At 26.5% G+C, this 19849-nt stretch overlaps 6 protein-coding genes and 1 long non-coding RNA gene across 14 annotated transcripts; 3 read left to right on the top strand and 4 right to left on the bottom strand.

Moving 5' to 3' along the window:
* Positions 1 to 192: 192 nt before the first annotated feature.
* On the bottom strand, positions 193 to 6353 carry LOC100746336 (hypoxia up-regulated protein 1). Of its 3 annotated transcripts, none has more exons than XM_012385061.3 (9): positions 6179 to 6353; positions 5544 to 5681; positions 4499 to 5459; positions 4135 to 4397; positions 3919 to 4052; positions 3652 to 3845; positions 2990 to 3278; positions 2472 to 2901; positions 193 to 2401 (listed from the first exon to the last, which is right to left on the bottom strand). In XM_012385061.3, the coding sequence occupies exons 2-9, from the start codon at positions 5679 to 5681 to the stop codon at positions 1994 to 1996; spliced, it is 2817 nt and encodes a 938-aa protein (XP_012240484.1). In that variant the 5' UTR covers positions 6179 to 6353; the 3' UTR covers positions 193 to 1993. The 3 variants fall into 3 exon arrangements, with proteins under 3 accessions (XP_012240484.1, XP_012240483.1, XP_003489043.1); XM_003488995.2 differs by having other exon boundaries at positions 1994 to 2401; positions 3607 to 3845; XM_012385060.3 differs by lacking the exon at positions 6179 to 6353 and having other exon boundaries at positions 3607 to 3845.
* A 462-nt stretch (positions 6354 to 6815) lies between these two features.
* Positions 6816 to 8425, bottom strand: LOC100746217 (transmembrane protein 50A). Of its 2 annotated transcripts, XM_012385052.3 has the most exons (5): positions 8288 to 8425; positions 7786 to 7984; positions 7514 to 7620; positions 7285 to 7445; positions 6816 to 7203 (listed from the first exon to the last, which is right to left on the bottom strand). In XM_012385052.3, exons 2-5 carry the CDS (start codon positions 7924 to 7926, stop codon positions 7103 to 7105), a joined length of 510 nt encoding a protein of 169 aa, XP_012240475.1. In that variant the 5' UTR covers positions 7927 to 7984; positions 8288 to 8425; the 3' UTR covers positions 6816 to 7102. The 2 variants fall into 2 exon arrangements, with proteins under 2 accessions (XP_012240475.1, XP_024222968.1); XM_024367200.2 differs by lacking the exon at positions 8288 to 8425 and having other exon boundaries at positions 7828 to 8092.
* On the top strand, positions 8389 to 10139 carry LOC100745976 (programmed cell death protein 2). The gene is made up of 4 exons (XM_003488992.4): positions 8389 to 8835; positions 8911 to 9346; positions 9424 to 9526; positions 9596 to 10139. The coding sequence occupies exons 1-4, from the start codon at positions 8472 to 8474 to the stop codon at positions 9764 to 9766; spliced, it is 1074 nt and encodes a 357-aa protein (XP_003489040.1). The 5' UTR covers positions 8389 to 8471; the 3' UTR covers positions 9767 to 10139.
* A 5-nt stretch (positions 10140 to 10144) lies between these two features.
* LOC100745734 lies at positions 10145 to 13929 on the bottom strand. Of its 4 annotated transcripts, XM_033320442.1 has the most exons (6): positions 13808 to 13929; positions 13591 to 13734; positions 11418 to 12776; positions 11109 to 11343; positions 10820 to 11022; positions 10145 to 10743 (listed from the first exon to the last, which is right to left on the bottom strand). In XM_033320442.1, exons 2-6 carry the CDS (start codon positions 13655 to 13657, stop codon positions 10367 to 10369), a joined length of 2241 nt encoding a protein of 746 aa, XP_033176333.1. In that variant the 5' UTR covers positions 13658 to 13734; positions 13808 to 13929; the 3' UTR covers positions 10145 to 10366. The 4 variants fall into 4 exon arrangements, with proteins under 4 accessions (XP_033176333.1, XP_003489038.1, XP_033176334.1 ...); XM_003488990.4 differs by having other exon boundaries at positions 13591 to 13840; XM_033320443.1 differs by lacking the exons at positions 13591 to 13734; positions 13808 to 13929 and adding an exon at positions 13342 to 13578.
* An 86-nt stretch (positions 13930 to 14015) lies between these two features.
* Positions 14016 to 15190, top strand: LOC105680700. Its single transcript, XR_001102246.3, has 2 exons — positions 14016 to 14403; positions 14818 to 15190. It is a non-coding gene; the product is annotated as an uncharacterized LOC105680700 (long non-coding RNA).
* Positions 15191 to 15855: 665 nt separating this feature from the next.
* On the top strand, positions 15856 to 17446 carry LOC100745856 (stromal cell-derived factor 2-like protein 1). The gene is made up of 4 exons (XM_003488991.4): positions 15856 to 16041; positions 16438 to 16633; positions 16698 to 16922; positions 16996 to 17446. The coding sequence occupies exons 1-4, from the start codon at positions 15966 to 15968 to the stop codon at positions 17162 to 17164; spliced, it is 666 nt and encodes a 221-aa protein (XP_003489039.1). The 5' UTR covers positions 15856 to 15965; the 3' UTR covers positions 17165 to 17446.
* Positions 17447 to 17604: 158 nt separating this feature from the next.
* Positions 17605 to 19159, bottom strand: LOC105680699 (palmitoyltransferase ZDHHC22-like). Of its 2 annotated transcripts, none has more exons than XM_012385050.3 (2): positions 18963 to 19159; positions 17605 to 18669 (listed from the first exon to the last, which is right to left on the bottom strand). In XM_012385050.3, exon 2 carries the CDS (start codon positions 18521 to 18523, stop codon positions 17714 to 17716), a length of 810 nt encoding a protein of 269 aa, XP_012240473.1. In that variant the 5' UTR covers positions 18524 to 18669; positions 18963 to 19159; the 3' UTR covers positions 17605 to 17713. The 2 variants fall into 2 exon arrangements, with proteins under 2 accessions (XP_012240473.1, XP_012240474.1); XM_012385051.3 differs by lacking the exon at positions 18963 to 19159 and adding an exon at positions 18758 to 18930.
* Between the last annotated feature and the right edge of the window lie 690 nt (positions 19160 to 19849).

Here is a 19849-nt window from a genome sequence, read left to right as displayed (position 1 = left end):
ATTGTCGTAAGTAATAAATAATGTAAGGCTTATTACATCTTATGTATCATACAGTAATTATTAAAATACACAAAATATCTTAAATTTTATAAGATTTAAAATATTGAAATCTTTTATAATGCACTAAGAAATAAGAAAAATTATGAATCACACATTAATAATACTAGTTGCCATAATATGTAAAAATAAATAAACAATTATAATTTATTTTATTCGACATATGATTGTAGGAAGACTTTGTGTATCTATATTTTCTTACAATTATCAAATTTGACGATGTATTAACTGAAAGTAATATTAATTTTCCCCTCCTTTGGTAATACCTTACAAACTCCTTTATTCGCCCAAAATAATAAATAATATAATTTATAAATTTAAATTACAATTAGATTCATTTGGAATGGTTCTAATCATTTTGCAACAAATTCATAAAAAAACAAGTTATTTTACACACAAATTGCAACTCCTTTTAAACAAGTAATATTGTTAGATGTAGTTTTACCTCGCTTAGTTTAATTGGCGTTATAACAAACTGCATACGTTTGATTATAACGAAATAAAATATATAGTTGCACTATAAAAGGAATTATACTATAGATATAGTAGGGCACGTATAAGGTGCTGTGAGGTTAGGCGTTTTGTAACGAGGATTAATGATCAGGAATGTAAAAAAAATGAGTAAAAAAAGAATTGAATTTTTTTAGTAAAGATGTTGTCCCATATGTATGTATATGTAATTATAATGCTTGATGTAGATGCTTGTAGAAAATCAGTTTTAAGCTACAGCATAGAGCATATCTAAGAATATAGTATCAAGTATCACAATTAAATATATTCACAGTAGACGAAGTCCGACCAAATATGAAAAGCGATGTCATTTGTACATAATGACTTCATACTGGTAATTTATTCGTTTAGTAAATGTAATGCTCTTTGATAATGATCGTTTAAAACTATTCAATTATTATTCAAACCTGTTACTACTTGGCACTTAAGAAAACAAATTGTTTTATGATTTTTTATATAATGGTCGGCTATCTTTTTTTATAGTTTTGAAACGAATTACATGTTCCGTATTTAGTCTTATACAAATATACGAAATTAACTAAAATAACATTTAGTATTCACATTCGCAAAATAATTCATCCAGCCACAATAACACATAATTTTTCATATCTGATTTTAGTTTTTAAATGCACTCGTAAATCTGTTCTATAACATAACAAATTATCTGACTAAATTTCATTATATGCAAGGTGATGGATTCCCATAAGCAGGATGTCATTCATTAGATAGAGCCTCGATAGAAAAATCTAACAACACTAGTGGTTTTGCGCCGGAACCGCAGAAAATTTAAAAAAATACACCATTTCGGGGAATTTGTTGAAAAGCTTTCTCTCTGATTTCCGTTATTTTGAAATATGTTGTAAAATTCAATATTTTGAACAACTTTCCCTGTACTTATAACCGATGGTCGGTCTTAGTTTTGAAGTTATATGCAACAATATTTCACCACCTTAGTTTTCAATGTAGATTGGGTCAGTAATAATATTAATCCAGCATTATTTATATTAATACCGTTAAGGGGACTAATATTACTACTAATTCAACCCAACTTGAAAACTAAGGGGAAGCGGCGGGATATTTTTACGTATAACTCAAAAACTAAGACCAATTGCCAGTTATATGTGTAGAAAAAAGCTATTCAAAATGTTGAACTTTACGACATATTCCAAAATCATCGAAATCAAAGAGAAAGTAACTTTTCAACAAGTTCCCCGAAATTATGCATTTTTTTAAATTTTCTGCAGTTTTCAAAACCACTACTAGAGTGTTATTACATTTTTCTATTGATGTTCTATCTAGTGAGTGACATCTTCCTTGTGTGGATCCATCAGCTTGCATATAATGAAATCTAGTCAATTATGTAACGTATTAACCGAGATGCAATCGGCCAATAATAAGAATCACACACTTTAAAATAAATCCTTTTTTAAAGTTCTTGATGTATTCCTTCTTGAGTATTTTCATGAATCATCTTAGATTCGTTATCCTTTGATGAATCTGTTGATTCTTCTGAATCTAATGATTTTTCATTTTGTACTTTTCTATTTTCAGACGTATCTTCGCTCTGAAAATTTTCCGTTTCAGAATCAGCTGTTGATTTAAGAACAGGTTCAGATTCCGGTCCTTCTTTCGTATTTGTTGCATTCTCATTTGTGCTCTCTGTATGATTTGTAGCAGATTCTTGCTTTGGTCTCCATATTTTTGCCTTATTTATGAGATACTTCACTTCTCTATCAAGCAATGCCATTTTATTTGCAATATCACGAACTTTATATTTCACTGTTTCGTATAAAGCTGTCTCAGCAAACGATTTGATAATTGTGTCATAGTATTCCTATAAATGGAAATAAATATACGATCAATTATTCAATAAATTTATAACAAGATATGATTAAATAATTTACCTGAGTTTCATTAATTACTTTCTCTAATGTTTCTATCTCAACTTGAGTAAAGATTTCACTCGATAAACTTAAATTGCGCATATTATTTAAGAAAGTTGTACTTCCATTTAACATAGAAGTCATGCCTTTTAATACTTCTGGGCGTTCTCTATGTTCATACACGCGTTCATATACATCATTAGTAAGTTTTTGGAGTTGTAACAATTTTTCCTCATATATTTCAGCAGTTACACTGAATCCATCTTCATATAGCCACTCAGAAATCTCAGAACATGCTTTAAGTATGTTTTCTGCTTCTTGAGAAGTAGCAGCAGCCGCATATTCTTCGGATTCTAATTTTTGTTGAGCATCAATTATAAATGTTTCCAAATTATTTAAAGCTGTTTCACGTTTAGTTTTCTCGAAATCATACACATCTAAACGATGCAATCTAAAATAGCCATATATGGTATTCAAGTTAAATTATATACAATAAATATTTTACATGAAATTATTATCTAATTGACTATTATACTTACTTCTCTCGAGATTCAACAAGTTTGTCTCCAGAAAGTATCTGTGATCCTAACTTGATTTCATCTGCTTTGATAGGTTCTTTAATCGTTATAATCGTGGGCTTTTTTTCTTTCTCTTTTTCTACTTTCTCAGTTTTATTTAATGTTTTATCCTCAGCAATTGTACTCTCATTTTTCTTTTTTGTTTTTTCTTCTGCCTCTTTTTTTAGATCAGAGTATTCAGGTTCTTCATGAACTGGCTTTGTATCTTCTTTTAATGATTCCTCTGTTTTTCCATCTTTGTCTTCTGACCCTACATTTTTTAATTATACATATCTATCTCAATACTTCATTCACATTGACGAGAAAGTTATGTCAAATGTAATTACACTTCTTTTCAATAATCTTGTAAAGTTACAATGCATTTGACAATTTACACTTATTTTTAAAGTGTACTTTAACTTTCTTCCATATCATCTAATATTTCATAAATGCTTGCAAAAAATGGTTCTATATTTTTAAAAAATCTTCCTAATGATTTTCTTAATTACAATTCTTTACTACAAACATTTATCAAAAGGAAAAGAACAAACAAAAGGAAAAAAGATTATAACATTTTTTGCAATGCATTTTACACAAACCTGCAAAAAGTTTACTAATAGTCGAGCCAAGTATTGAAAAAGTACCCTCTTCTTCATCTGGAGCTGAACTTGATTTTTCTGATACTAATTCTACATTCACCAAATTAAGTATGCCACTTTCATCCATGGCAAAATGTGCTTTAATTCCTTTACTTTCTGCACCATCTTTAGCATGTTTATCTAGCGCTTCATTTATACCAGATAAAGTTATAGTAGACAAATTGAAATTACCGATAACACTAAAATTAAAAGATTATAGTAACAAATATAACTATTAATATACTTTAAAGAAGAAATATTAAATATACATACGCTATTTCATTAGGTGATAAGTAATCTAATTCAGCATAATTGATATGAAATTGGAAATTTTCTGTGTATTTATTAAATGTGATAATTTTCTTCTGTGGATAAGGATTCATTTTGCTAAATAATGATTTTTTTACCTAAAAGAACCATATACATTTAAATAATATATCTACCTTTAACAAAAATTAAAAGATAATAATGTATAATGTGGAAACTTACTTGTTTCACTCTGTTATCAACTGTTCTATCAAAAACAATATGTATAGGAAACAGTACAGCATCTTTAGTAACAAATTTCTTTACTTTAAACCCTTTACTAAGATCTGCAGCTTTATATACTGCACCTAATGCAGCTGCCTCATCTGTGTTGATGTTTTTAGACAATTCAACTGTTAGATACTGACTTAGATGCTCTTGTATTTTTGGCATTCTGGTCGCAGCTCCCACTAATACAACTTGAGATATAACATCCATTGTTAAACCTATAAGATTTACATTAATTTATGATAATATAATAAACATATCTTAACTTAATTTATTTCAATATACCTGGTGTCTTATTTATTAATGTATTTCAATATACCTGATGTTTTTAAAGCAATCTTAATCGGATTTGCTACTCGCTCAAATAAATCAGCACAAAGTTCCTCTAGTTTGTCTCTGGTAACTTGCAATCTAAAGTCGTGTTCCTCTATTAATCCTTCAATTTGAGCAAAATGATCAGTATTTGCACTTAATACATTCTTAACACGGCCAGCTTCCTTAAAAAGTTTTGCCATTGCTCTTGAATTGCTAAACACAGAGCTTGTTGTCTTGTTTAGAGCATCAAATTCTTTTGCCAAATGGTGTTGTAATCTAATTTGCACTTCTAACCCTCCTAAAATACGATCATAACCCACACCCAAAATAGTAACATGTGGATTAGTTTCAACAAATCCTTTTTCCTTTGTTTTCACATTCTGATAACTGACAATTGTTGCAGTTGTACTACTAGCTCCCATGTCATAGAACATTACATAATGTGCAGTGTCATTTATCTCTTTACTACGGAAAATTCCATAATTTAACGCAACTGCAGTATAATCATTAATAAGTTGCAAAACTTTGATTCCTGCAAGATCAGCTGCTTGCATGAGGGCTCTTCTTTCAATTTGATTAAAGAACCCTGGAACAGTTATTACTGCTTCACTGATCTTTTGGCCAGCTGAATTTTCTGCAAATTCTTTTCCTTTATGCAAAATTTGTGCAAGCAATTCTTCTGGGGTATATGTGGTATTTTCATCCAGTCTAAATGCAATTGTTTTACGCTCATCATCAGATATAATATGATAATATGGAAATCTTTTCTTATAAAGCTCTACCATAGGATTATCTATACTTTTTCCTAAAAGATCTAGAATATAAGAAAAACTGTTTTGAGGTGATCTGATTCCCACTACTTGAGCATCTTCTCCAAAACTTCTTTCTCCATTTCTAAATGCAATTGTAACTGGTGTCTTCCTCTTTGACTCTTTATTTAAAGCTATTTCCATAGGAACACCAGGCTACGTAAATCATTAATTAATAATATTAATGAAACTTGTAAATAACAAAATTTATTGAAGGTTCAATAATATGGATTTACTTACTGAAACAATAGCAACTTTCATTGACTCACTACCCATATCAATGCTCATAACCGCAACTCCATTGCTATAGTCAATAAAAGATGCAATAGTAATCAATAGCAACCAAATAATAGACATATTTAGTTTATCTGGTTTCATCTATAATTTAGAACAGATAAGAATACATATATAAATCTTTATATTGCTATATACATAAATTCACAATCTGTGGTACATTTAAATTTAATTTATAAAAAAATATTTATTACATGTGTTAATTTACTAAACATTGTTAGCTAATTATTTCACATTTAAAAGGATTTTAAACAGAAAAATATAGAAGCTAACTTAATTTATTTAATAAAAGAATTATATAAAGACAAATCATAGCATTCAATAGCACAGTATTTAAAAGATGACTTAAATTACATATTGCAATAAGAACACGAAATTGCGCTATATATTTTATAAATAGAAATAAATATCTATGAAACAATACACAAGAAATTTGTCTAAAAACTGATGTTCATTCTTAAAAGACACTTTTAACCGTACAAAAGATAGTACTTTTAATTGCATGAGGATTTCCATAAGATTGTCAAACTTGGTTATGCTATCCAGAAAACTGAGAAATAATTTCAAACAGCATTACTCACTTTTTCTTTTTATTCTAAAAACGTTAGTCTGATGACAAAAATACTACAATCCTTAAACCATTGGACATAGGTCTACGTACGTTTTAATTTGTTTAAAACAAGAAAAACAACGTACACCTCTTACTGTTTCGTCAAACTGAACAAGAACCATGTGTTTGTGTGGCACAACGGGATTGGTAAAATAAGATGGAAGAAAACGTTCATATTGGTCCGCGTTGGCAAATCAAAACCAATAACCTGTTATTCCTTCCCCACTGTTACAATAAAACTATGTAATTTCAAAAAACTTCGTGTAAAAAATTTGTCATTGTTCTTAATTTGTTTATTTACAATTGGCTTTTTAATTGTAGTTATAATGAGAAAAATAAAAGGGGATGATGAATAAAAAATTACCTTAAATTATAATTTATTTAAAAAATCAATGTATAATATTCAATTTTCAGTTATCCAATACTATAACAATAAATGCGAAATTTATTGTAAATTATATCCATGTTTACAAACACACAAACACAATATTTGTATATAGACATTTATTAAAAACAAAAGTGTTATCAAATTTTAGTTCAGCTGTTTATCCTACATTTTATAATAAAAAAATTATAACAAAAAAGTTGTTACATTATTAAACAAACTATTCCTATGTAATTGCATAACTTGTATTATATTATACACATAATTATTTAAATTTGTGACAATTCATAATGAATAGGCAATGTGAGTAAGCATATAAATAACTACTTATGTGTAAATAAAAACAAAAAGAGTTATACAACTTTACAATGAATTAATACAATTCATTCACAATACAATATGTAATTATTTGTTCTTTGATATAAAGTACTCCACTTTAAAATCCAGTAGAACTAGAAACTTCTGCACAAATATAAAAAAACGTTTATAACGTACAAATATTAGGTAACCTTATAGCTCTTCTATTCTTCCAAATTTATAGGTCAGAGATCCCAAAAAAATAAATACATTTTGTAAAAAGAGACCTACACCGGGCCAATGGTGCTGAGCTCCTAAAAGATCAAATTAATAGAATTAGGATGATAAAAATCAATAATCGAATTATCACATGCAATTAATAATCTCATACCAACCTGCAGCTACAAAATCTGCAAATAAGATCCAACAAGCTGCAATAACTGCAGCAAATCCCATTACAAATCCAACAAATAACCAACCTCTTGCACCTCTAGCTCCAAGATAACCACCACTGAGTGTATCACTTCCCATTTGTGCATTTGTTACAGAATTTATCCTGAAATCATAATTTTCAATTATTATATACTATCGTACAAAATATAATAAACTTAAACATTAACTTACATGAATAAAGATATAGTCCCAAATACTCCACATACATAATATGCTTTTGACATTTCACTAGGATACTTGGCATTAGCATCAATTATAAACCACCACCCTACAAAAAACTGAAATTGCAGGACATAATAATTATTTTGTTATATATTGTCTTTAAGAATAATTAAAATTCTAATAAGAAAAATCATGCATTTTAATTGTTCATATAAAGGATAAAAATTATGCAAATAAACATAATTTATATATAATTAAATAAAGTATATATTGTTATGTACTGTGTCAGTTTTATATAGAATAATGTAAACTTTAATGTTTACCAGAGTTCCGGCGACCATAGACACTATTACATTCCGTTTATTGCCTATTCCGAACCATACACATGTTGCGGATTGTAAACTTTCGAAAATTGACGTCATTTTTCAAAAATCGCAATAAAATAACTCGCGAATTAAATATTACGTTTAGACGACTAACCTAAATAACAACCATCAGTTACCAATATCATCACACAAACACAGTATACGTATAATAGCATAGAAAAGCTACATCTACAAAAATAGTTAGTTTAATGTAATATCGCGAGATTTTATTTTATAAAATATTTTCTTAATATAATATATAAAAATAATAATAATAAATAATAAATAATAAATTTAGTGAAATATTTTATAGAATTTTCAATAAAATTACCCTGTTGAAAAGTTTAATAAAAATCTTTAAAGAATTACTTTTTTTATATTATTACTTTTTTTATATAACATTATGATTCATACTAACTTATTACTTTGTTTGTAGTAAACAAAACTAAATATTACTAATTTATAGTAACATTTTGTAGTGTTACATGGTACGCTTTAAACCAATAGAAAGATAAATTAACACGTATATAATTGCGAGCACACGTCATATTAAGCTGTATACTTTTATAATAAAAATAAGTTGAATAAACATTATTCAGGAAATGACATTAGATTTAGGTTTTGTGGAGAAATGCGAATCTTGGCAATTAGAAAGCAAATTTTTTCCAAGTAAAGTCGGTGGTAAACCAGCATGGCTTGACTTAAAAAATATACCCGGAGAAAAAATTCTTCAATGTGAATATTGTAAAGAACCTTGTATCTTTTTATGTCAAATTTATGCACCGTACGAAGATAGTGAAGATGCTTTTCATAGAACGATCTTTGTCTTTATGTGTAGAAACGTAGAATGCTCGAAACTGAATAAAAATGGAAATTTAAAAGTATTTCGCTCTCAGTTACCAAAGTTAAATGAATTTTATCCATCTGAACCTCCTATAGAACAGAGTGATTGGAGAACTGATATTAGTATGTATCTTCAAGAATTAGTAAATTTATTGTATAAATGATTACAACAATAAAAAACAGCTTGAATAATTTTAGGTGTAAATAAGTGGGTAAAAACATGTTATATTTGTGGAATATTAGCACCTAGCCATTGTTCTAAATGTAAAACTGTAAATTATTGTTGTCGTGCACATCAAATATATGATTGGAAACATGGACATAAAGAGATTTGTGGTAGTAATAAAAAAATAATAAGGAAACCTGAAATCTTGTTAACTGAATATGAAATAGTGATTGAAAGAGAAGATAAAAAAGATATAGATGATTCAATTAAAGGAGAAGAAGAAGAAGAAGAAGAAGAAGAAGAAGAAGAAATTAAAAAGTATGAAGCAATGGTTCAAAAAGGTGAAGCAGGAATTTTTCAAAATGAAGACATGCCAAATGAATTGCTAAATATGGTTAATGAAAAGGAAGATAAATTATTTTCTACATTTCTTTCAACTGTTGATAAATATCCGCATCAAATATTAAGGTTCAAATTTCTTATATCACTCTTTTTTGCTTTATAAAAAAAGAGTTTTAAATATAGCAAATTTTATATGTTTGCAGATATGATAGAGGTGGCAATATTTTATACATTTCAGGAGAAAGCAAAATTGATGACATACCAAGGTGTTCAGAATGTAATGGAGAGAGGCAATTTGAGTTTCAGGTGAAGTAAAAAATATATTATTTTGTGATCAAAAATTGCATGTATGACTAACAAGATTATTAATTGCAGATTATGCCTCAACTATTGAACTTCTTAAATCTTGGAAATCCATTAAAATGTATTGACTGGGGTATTTTAGCAGTATTTACTTGCATAAAATCATGTGTACCTAAAAATGGATACAGCAAGGAATATATATGGAAACAAGACATCATAGAAAATGATAGTAATAAAAAATGAGTAAAATATAAATACTTGTAATACATAATTAAAATGTAAAAATATTAAAAAGCTACAAATATTTTGTAGAACAATTTTAATAATCCAAAATACATAATTATTTTGATAATAATAATTTGATTTTTACATTCTAAAAATCGTATATAATAAACATAGTTGATGAAAAATATAAAATAAGTATCATCTCCTAAAATTAAATCAACACTCGAAATTGATTATCTTTACATAATAAAAGTAAAAAATAATCTTATATATTTTTGAGCATACAATGTCATAAGAAAAATAACAATTGGTAGCACAATATGACATAATCAAAGAAAGTATCAAAATATTAGGTTCCTTGAAAGATTGTTAATAGTTGTAGCACTTCAAAAATGATAATAAAATAATATATATATATATAATCATTATATGAAATATACACTAATTATAGAATTATATACAAAAATATACTATATATTAATAAAATTATAAAAAAATATATTAATGTCTTGCATTAAATTTCCTGAATATTGTTTTATCGACTATTTCTATTCGTCGATAGAGGTAGTATAAAAATTATGTCAATCGTAAAATTAATAGTAGTTGATATAGGTAAAATTACTTTGTCGAAGAATGTAATATACATAAACTTTCTTGGCAATATTGCTTGAAATACCTTAAGGTAATACTCGTCACAGCCTTTGTTAAATTATCAGATAATTCAACAGGATCTTGTACACACAATGGAGAATCAATACGCAAATATTCAGGATTTTTTGAGGTTCTCAGACGTTTGGTGTAATGTTTCATTTCTTCAGGCAGCATGTTTGTCCCCACAAAAGCTTGTTTAGCTATAGGTTGACCCATAAGTGGACAAATAATGTAATGCTGATAATCAAAATTTGTATAAAATTGAAAAAAACCCATTAACAATGTTGAAATTGACTGTTCAGATTTATTATTATTTTTTGGTTGTGCAACACCAGTTTCCCATCCTGAAATAAAATTTCAAATCAAGTAACTATAAGTAACAAAAACAAGATTTATTTTGTTGGTAATGATATATTTTACCACATATGAGTTGAGATTTATTTTTCTCTTGTATTAATTCTGCAACACTTTTTAAATAAGATTTTCTTTGTAAGTAGAATATAACAAGCCAAGCAAGAGCATAATTCGTTAAGCCATGTTTTTTAGGTAAGTTAATGTAGGAGAACCATTTTTTTATAACCAATATTAGTTTCCTACAGGGTAAATATGCATCATTGAAAGACCTGAAAATTATTTAATATATACATAACATTGAATAAACATGCTGATCTATTTATGTATTAAATTAATAAAAAGTGAAACACATTACCTTACTAGTTTAGAACTCTCAACAGAAAGACCGTTTTTGGTAGAAACATCACAATGTAAACCATTTCGTTTGTATATTAATTTTATTATAGGAACTTTTGCTTTTTCCACTATTTTTTTTATTTCCCATTCTCCTTTTTGTTCTTGTAAAATTTGTATAATCCACATAAAATGCGTTTGTGCTAAAGTGTCATTGTCCTGATTGTCATGTAAAGTATCCTGACCGTATGTATTTTCTATGTATATAGCAATATAATAAATGATACTTCAAATTTAATAAATTCTTTATACTCTTAAAATACATACTTACCGCAATCAAGATATATGTCTATGTCACTATTTGGAAATCCAAGTCCAGTAACTCTTGAACCAAATATAAACCCTTTAACAGTTGGGAAATATAATCTCACGCTATTTTCTAAAGATTGTTTCACTTCCTGTGATATATTGTCATTCAATAAAACTTGTGTTTGTTGGAATAAAATATCAGAAATCTCGTCAATTTGTGTTAACATTTGTTTCATATCATCAGGAAAATCCCCAATCATAAAATCTTGACTTTTTAATAAATATTTATGCAATATATCATCACAGTGTTTTGTATAAGAGTCTCTCTGACTTAACCATAATGTAGTACATGGAATACAAAAGTCGAATATTTGATCACTCAAAATTTTACTGTGTTTTGTATTAATATGCGTTATAAATTCTAATTTAAATTCAAAATTCTCTTCACATAAAACACAACAAAATCTCTGAATATTATACCACAAATTCTTAATATCTTGTGATATAGAATCAAAAATGGCATCTATAACTTTGGCTGATTTTTTATATTTTTTTTTATGTATACTGCTTTGTATATGTAAATTAATACTGGCTCTATTATTACTAATAGGATTTTCACAAGCATAACACTTTAATGAAGAATTTGATAGTTTCTTTATGTATTGCCTTGATAGTTCATAAAAGTTTATATCTTTTTTAACTTGATTAACTTGCGTCCTATGTCTTTGGAGACATATATGTTCATATACCAAATATAATTCTTTTGAAACTTTCTCATTGCAAGCTAAACAATAGAGATATGTTCTATCATATGGCATAATTAATTCCAAATTTATTTTAATACTTTCTAGTTTTTGTTGAACGTTATACATTTCTTCTTCAATTTCTAAATATCTTTTAATGTATATTTGATTCAGACATTCTCTTAGAGATTTCTTTTTTGATTTGCATTCTTTTGGTGTCTGTTTGTCAAATGGTGATTTACATAAAAAATCTGTGATTTGTGCTCTCACTCTATCTGTTATAATAGAATCATTATCAAAACTATTTAATTTAGAGTGATTGCTATTACTAATAGATAGTTTAGTCATTTTTGTTGTTAATGCAACAACATTACTAGCACTTGATTGATCAACATTTTGACTTTTCAATTTATTCTTATGAGTCATTCCTTTGACATGTGAAACAATATTATGAATTGATCTAATTTTACGATTACATATTATACATATATAGCTATCAGATTCAAGTATCATAACTCTCTTGTTTAACAGTTCTTGTTGTACCATTTTTAAGCAATTCTTGTTACATGATATTGAAGTACAAATTTTGCAATTCCTAGTCTTTAGATTTGGTTGTTCTTTTTTTAACTTTGTTGTATCTGAAAACATATATTGTGTTCATCAAAATCTAATTCTTTCTTTTCATTACTAATATTGACATTGTTTATAATTTTATAATTATATTTATTCATGCTATGACTTTCTAATGATTTGTTTTTTTCTCCATTGACATGTGACAAAACATGACTTAGAGAAGGCAAAAGACACACAATTCGCACTTATACAGTACTTCTTTATTATTATTGTAATGAAATGTATAGTATACAGGAACCATTATTTATGAGAGTTTTATATCTTTTATCTGAATAATTATGGAATGTTCTAAAAATCTTAAAAGGTATATATTTATTATATTCATTAGTAATATATGTTGTAATAATATAATATATGAACTATATACAATTATTAGTCTTAGATTTTACATTACATTTAAGAATTTTTGTACATTTTCATAAATTATATCTGTTAGAATTATGAAAAAAAAGAAGTTATAAAGAACACTAACGACAGGTGTAGCTGATAAATGCGCGAGGTGCCCTCTAGATAATGTAAACAAAAAAGGATAGAATAGTATTATAGGGAAAGAGATAACTATAATATAACCTTATCTGATCAGTTCTCGCGAGAGGTATATTTCTAAAAAATCTCGAATATCTTTGTACATTATTGGGTGTGAATAGAATATAAATATCCGAATTATTTGTTTATTCTACATACGTACTCAACACTAGGCACTCATTCCATACAGTTCCGAAAAATGGCTAATGAATATGGTTAGATATGATGTTACACATGTATAAGTTATTCCATCAGATAAACATTTTAAAAATGTAAGACGAATATTTTATATACCTTGTATAATTTTAATCATTTCTTCTTCAATCCCAGAAATCTCAATGTTATTTCTTAATAAAGCCATTTAAAATACTATATATGCACTTATTAAAATTTTATATCAGTATTTTACGTCACATTCTAATATTGCACATTTGATAACTGCAGAGGAAGTAACAATTTATTTTCCTTTATAGCAGAAATCTATATCTTAATCATATATAATGAATCATACCAGATCAGATAGTATACTAGTGATAATACAATATTGTTGGAATCCCCTAACCTACTAAGTTTTATTTCTAGTGTCTTTTATACTTATGTAAGAAATACCAACTGTCCGTTTGTGCAGTAAAATTAAGCAAAAGTAACCATTTTAGAAATCAACTTAGTGCTTAAAACATATTAATTTATAATAGTTACAGTGTCATGAGCAACTCTTTACTTTTATACGTGGTAGCCATATTTAATATAAGTTAAGGATTAAATTCTTTCTAACAAGTTTCGAATAGTTCTATATAAAAACAAATTTTTCATACGTAGATTACCATTTAAACCTTTTCTTTAATAAAATATTTTTGATTTGATGTATTTATGTATTGAAAGAGTATATTAAAGATATGTTGCATAAAGTTGTATGGTTTGAATCAATTATACTGATTAACGTAGTTCGATTGAGTACCTCTATACGGAAGTGACAGGAATTGCGATTGGTAGGGTAGCATTATTTTATTACGTGTCATGTACGCAAATCTGCTTTTCTCGATTGCTTGAGAATACTAAAACGAGCTTTTGAAGTTTTTAAATATTTTATTATTTTAATTATTAAAGGTATTTAAAATTTGTATGTTTATCCATTCGTAGTAGAGTGTACAAGTTTACTATTTTCGTTTATTATGAAGTGCACGTTAATAGCATTTAAAATTGTCATAAACATATGCAACAGAAATCTATTTAGTTTACTTTGTTATTTCATACTTTGAGAAATAAACTCGATAGTAGGACTCAAATAATAAACATACCATTCGTAAAAATTGACATTTGTGATTAGCAACACTTTCAAGATTTTGAATTAAGTCATAAAAAGTTACATACATTAATTTTCATTAGCAATTATTGAAGAATATTTGTGCACTTCTCTAATTAATATTCTTCTAGATTTATAGTTCATTATCGATTTATTTACAAAAGAGACGGTGAGTTTATTTCATTACTAAGTGTCATTAATGTATATTTTGTTTACAGCAAGAAGATGCGTCAATTGAAAGGAAAGACAAAAGAAACAAATAAACAGAAGAAAGAAAGGAAAAAGGAATTTCTAGAGAACAAGCAGCGTGTTTTTACTGTTGTGTTACCAACCATTGCTGCAATATTTGTTGTAATAGCAGCATATGTTTATGTTAAAACCCGTCCAAAAGTTGTTGAGTATTAATTGGCATGTGTTCATTATTGATCATTAAACCACAATACACAATGTATTTTGAGAATGCTTGGACAGTTCCTTGATACATTTGTACAATTAAATAAGAATTATTTAAATAAGAAAGCGGATTTGAATGTCTGCTCATGGCACTTCATTCCTAACATTCTATAATCAAATATAGACATTGTGCATTAATTGTATGACTTTTACAAAATATTTTTCACGCTAAATGTTATACGATATTGGGATATATGTATGTGTATATATATATACCAATTAAGGGAATATAATTAAGACGTTTTATTATATAAAAAGAAGTAATATTGTGCTATTATTGAAAGATCTGTATGTAACAAAATAGTTAGCTTTCAAATTTGTATATTAAATTGCAATTTATTGCATTTTCTCAAATGCAATTTTATAAAAGATGATTAATTTTAGTAAAAAGTTATTCCAATATGAAAACGTAATTCCAAAGATGTTGCATTTTTAGCACAATACAGATGTTTTCCACATGAATTATTTTACATAGATTTATGAACTATCCAGTAATTTTACTATTCTTTAAAATAAGAATAGAAAGTATTGTTTTATAAAATATTTGCATAATAAACATGAATATAAAGTAATTTTAAAGTACATTTATTTCTAAAATTATTTTTTTGCACTACAGTTTTCCCTCTTTTTTTGCATATTGTATATTGTTTTTTTCTCTTTATTTTTTAATAATTTTCGAGTATATATTTTTTTCATAGACAATATTCCACCTGTGTCAGTATTTAATAAATTATAAATATGTAACTTACGGTTGTAAAAAGATTGAGAACCACTGCGTTAGCCACATTACATACACCCTTATGGTCTAAGCATACACCAATAGGAAGTTAACACGAACATAGATGTACACGCGTGTATTGAACTTTCGGTATCTATTTCTTTGCAGATTGAGCACTTTATTATTATTTTAAAAATGAAAGAAAATTTCATTTATTTCTCATTTGTAATTTCATTCGTGATAGTTATACTCTGGACAAGTTCTGTAAAAGGTATATTAATATTTATTGTGCTTTCTTTGAAACGTCAAAATCAAGTACAGTAACATATATTTCAAAATATTACCAATATTTTAAATAAAGTTAATAAATTAGTATATCTTACACTTTGAAAAATTTTTTAGATTTATTATTCTAAATTATATTATTATTATAGAATAGTTTATTAAATTCATTGATATTTCTTTCTGCTAACCTATTTTCTTTTGTTTTCCTTTTTATATTAATAAAAATTTTATAACTAAGCGTCTTTGTAAATATTATTCATTTTAATGTATTACATACAATTGTATTATATTACACACAAAGTATTTATGTGATTTAATTGCACATTGTTCTTAAGAAAAGTTATTGTAAAATTTATAAATAAAAGAATATGTATATATACAGCTAAAGGAACACAACATGTGACATGTGGTTCTACTTTAAAATTAATGAATGTGGATTATAAAGTAAGATTACATTCTCATGACATAAAGTATGGAAGTGGAAGTGGTCAACAATCAGTAACAGGAACTTCAGCAAAAGAAGATGGAAATTCTTATTGGCTTGTAAAAGCAGGAACAAAGAAACAGTGTACCAGAGGGTAAGAATCTAAGGTGGTAATATATCATTTATCTTTTAACAATAATTACAACAATTTTTGATAGAACGCCGATCAAATGTGGAGATATTATAAGACTAGAACATATAGCAACAAAAAAGAATCTTCATTCACATCGTGTTAGTTCACCACTTAGTGGTAAACAAGAAATATCTGCTTATGGTGACAACAAGGGAGAAGGTGACAATGGCGATAATTGGCTTTTAGTATGTCAGATTGAATTTTGGAAGAGAGATGAACCTGTTATGTTAAATCATGTAGATACAGATACGTAAGTTTTCCATATTTTTATGGCTATATGTAAGAAAGAATTTTTGAAATATTAAAAATATTTTATTCTATAGATACTTAGCAGTAAGTGGAAGAGTTTATGGTAACCCTATTACTGGTCAGACTGAAGTAGTGGGTGAATATTCTGCTAGGTCTCCTCATGTTGAATGGGTAACAACAGAAGGAGTATTTATTCACCCTAATGACTTTAAAGCTCAACACCATACACATACAGAATTATAAAGCAAATTCTTTAGTTAGATACAAAATTTTTTATGGCAATAGTCTTATAAAAAATAATTCTATATAAACTGAAATTATGTAAAAAGATCAGTATCTGATTACTCTACATCTCTATAGAGAAAGATTCTTCTTAATAGTATAAAAATAATTTATATGATCTTATATAATATATAAGAAGATAATTCCATTAATAATTTTCAAAAAAAATTGTATATTGCCAAAAAATTACTGTTACCTATTTTTATGATCTAGACAACAGCCAAATAAAATGAATAATTCTGATTGCTTTTGTTATGATCTTTATTGTATGTGTGAATGTAATAACAAAAAATTATTTCATGATACTGTATTTATGAAAATTTATATGAAGAGTGCAGTATGATTTGTGCAGATGTATAAATGTATTAAATAGATGTGATATTTATTACAATATAATACAATTTACAGTAAATAAGAAACGTGTATTTCATTGTATGTATACACATTCGTGAAAAAATGTATAAACATATTTTAATAATTAGTTGTTGTAATAAGTGTTTCCATTTTACATTATATTTGCTTTAATTCATATTTTCCATTAAGGTCTCTAGTCCCTATAAGACCATTATATGGGAAAATAATATTTGAAAGGCCATAATTTCCAAAAATTTCTCTTAAAGTTTGTTTTCCTGATATATTTGCATACCGCTGTTTACCTGACATACAACTATGCAATTTCCATGTTGCATATACCAAACAAATACACAAGATAGAGACTAATATGTCAAACATTGTTACAAGTAGTATGTAAGTATTTTCTCTAGAATGCAATAATCTAACAAGAGCAATAGGAAAACAGAAATTCAAAAATATATTGAAGGAATCCGTATCTGTTCTTACTACACGATTAATATTGTCATATAAGTATGGCCCAAGAGTACACAATGAATATATACATGTTAGAGATGTATAAAAACAAAATAGAATAAAATTACCTATATTTTGTCTTAATATACAGGCACCCAAGAAAAAACAATGATGATCACGAAAATGGAAGCACTTCCTACAAAAAACACAATGCTGTGTTGGTTTGCATGTATAATTAATACATTTTTCGCAATACCAATATTTATATTCAACATTATCTTCTGCCTCATTATATATTAATAACTTCTTTCCCATAGTTTTAACTTCCATAATTGTTGCGTTATGACTTATAGTATATACCGAATACCAATTCAGATATACTTGAACACAAAAAAAGATGAAAACTGGAGTAAGCTTTTCATTAATATACGTTGTTAGAGTGATAACAGCTATACTATATATTAATGCAATAAATGGACAAATTTTTACAATAATTTGTGGGAATGCTTTCATATTTTCTAATTCTTTTTAACGTTATTTATATAGCAAAAATTTGAATGAAATATAATGAATTTGAAATTGTTGTCTCCTTCACATTCTTCCTTATTATTTTTATGTTAATCCACTATAATTTTAGTACGAGTATATTTTGTCTTTTCCTGCAAAAGGAAAGATATTACACAAATTTTTCTATCAGCTTTTTATACCTTAATAATACAATAAAACTTTGACTTTTATTTCTATAACCTTTCAATAGTTACTGTATAGACTAAGAGAAAGATGTTTGATCACAAAATTCGAAACATCGATTAATTTATTTTTTAGAAAACAAATATCCACAATGAATTCAAAATATATATTAAAATATATATTCAATGGTAGGTTATAAGTCAATTGTTACTGGCTATAACCCCTTCAATATAATTGCAAATATTTTAATAAAAAGGATTACCTTCTTTTAATAAAGAAACGTTGTTATTACAATAATATATATATATATATATAATGTTAGTGGTATTCAGTTCTTTTATTTTTTCTACATATTCAGATATTCATAGAACATAATTATTTGGTAACTATGTTTTAACTTGTAAGACTGCAGAAACTAATACCAGAGAGGAAATTTCTTCTCTGTCAATACTCCAAAAATACGAAGCATATAAAGTATGTAGAAATCATTAATCGAAATTACGAAGTTCTTAGTTGAGTTTTTAACATTATAATTGGAATAAAATATGAGAGGAAAGTTATTCTGTCAGTTGTTTATACATAAAAATGCATTTTGACTAAGCACTAATATTGATATCTAGGAGAATATTAATAAACAAGTTTGTTGTATAAAAACAATTATTTTTATTGATATATATGCATACATTAAATGTGAAAAAATAGTAGATTTAATAAATAAAATAATAAAATTTTTGTCTAAAAATTTAACTCTTCATTTTACTAATTATACAAGTTTTTGAGGATACTTTTGAATACATTCAAGTAGTATAAAAATAAGCTTAAATTATGCATATTTTTAAATAAATGGGTAATTTCAAAAGTAAAAATTTAATGAATTTCAAGATACATTTAGCAATTAAATATATTCTTTTTGAATATATCAAGTACTAAATAGATTTCTCTTCACTGATTTTTTTATACATATTTATACATTTATTTTTTATTATGCTCAAACTTTGTACATTTTTTGTAATGAGAAATCGAACTTTGAATTTGTATGTTATGTTTATAAACATATATATAGTATTAAATAAGCACATTAAATGTATGTCATTTTTTTACAAAATTATTTTTCACTTTCTTTTATTTTCACTAAAAAGATGCAACTTT

Source organism: Bombus impatiens, unplaced genomic scaffold (genome assembly GCF_000188095.3).
Source record: "Bombus impatiens unplaced genomic scaffold, BIMP_2.2 scf_0317, whole genome shotgun sequence".
NCBI classification, from domain to species: domain Eukaryota; kingdom Metazoa; phylum Arthropoda; class Insecta; order Hymenoptera; family Apidae; genus Bombus; species Bombus impatiens.
The sequence above is the reverse complement of the archived record's forward strand: the minus strand, read 5'-3'. Positions and strand labels throughout refer to the sequence as shown.

Excerpts from the sequence above, each read along its gene's own strand:
- LOC100745856 (XM_003488991.4), top strand. The coding sequence starts at position 15,966 with ATGAAAGAAAATTTCATTTATTTCTCATTTGTAATTTCATTCGTGATA. Across the intron at positions 16,634-16,697 it reads AAGAAACAGTGTACCAGAGG|AACGCCGATCAAATGTGGAG; the intron begins GTAAGAATCTAA and ends AATTTTTGATAG. Across the intron at positions 16,923-16,995 it reads AATCATGTAGATACAGATAC|ATACTTAGCAGTAAGTGGAA; the intron begins GTAAGTTTTCCA and ends TTTATTCTATAG.
- LOC100745976 (XM_003488992.4), top strand. The coding sequence starts at position 8,472 with ATGACATTAGATTTAGGTTTTGTGGAGAAATGCGAATCTTGGCAATTA. Across the intron at positions 8,836-8,910 it reads TGATTGGAGAACTGATATTA|GTGTAAATAAGTGGGTAAAA; the intron begins GTATGTATCTTC and ends GAATAATTTTAG. Across the intron at positions 9,527-9,595 it reads AGAGGCAATTTGAGTTTCAG|ATTATGCCTCAACTATTGAA; the intron begins GTGAAGTAAAAA and ends TATTAATTGCAG.
- LOC100745734 (XM_033320442.1), bottom strand. The coding sequence starts at position 13,657 with ATGGCTTTATTAAGAAATAACATTGAGATTTCTGGGATTGAAGAAGAA. Across the intron at positions 11,344-11,417 it reads AGACATATATCTTGATTGCG|AAAATACATACGGTCAGGAT; the intron begins GTAAGTATGTAT and ends CTATATACATAG. Across the intron at positions 11,023-11,108 it reads GAGAGTTCTAAACTAGTAAG|GTCTTTCAATGATGCATATT; the intron begins GTAATGTGTTTC and ends AATAATTTTCAG.
- LOC100746217 (XM_012385052.3), bottom strand. The coding sequence starts at position 7,926 with ATGACGTCAATTTTCGAAAGTTTACAATCCGCAACATGTGTATGGTTC. Across the intron at positions 7,446-7,513 it reads GGGACTATATCTTTATTCAT|GATAAATTCTGTAACAAATG; the intron begins GTAAGTTAATGT and ends TTATGATTTCAG. Across the intron at positions 7,204-7,284 it reads TGCAGATTTTGTAGCTGCAG|GAGCTCAGCACCATTGGCCC; the intron begins GTTGGTATGAGA and ends TTGATCTTTTAG.
- LOC100746336 (XM_003488995.2), bottom strand. The coding sequence starts at position 5,681 with ATGAAACCAGATAAACTAAATATGTCTATTATTTGGTTGCTATTGATT. Across the intron at positions 2,902-2,989 it reads CTTGTTGAATCTCGAGAGAA|ATTGCATCGTTTAGATGTGT; the intron begins GTAAGTATAATA and ends TGGCTATTTTAG. Across the intron at positions 2,402-2,471 it reads AAGTAATTAATGAAACTCAG|GAATACTATGACACAATTAT; the intron begins GTAAATTATTTA and ends TTCCATTTATAG.
- LOC105680699 (XM_012385050.3), bottom strand. The coding sequence starts at position 18,523 with ATGAAAGCATTCCCACAAATTATTGTAAAAATTTGTCCATTTATTGCA.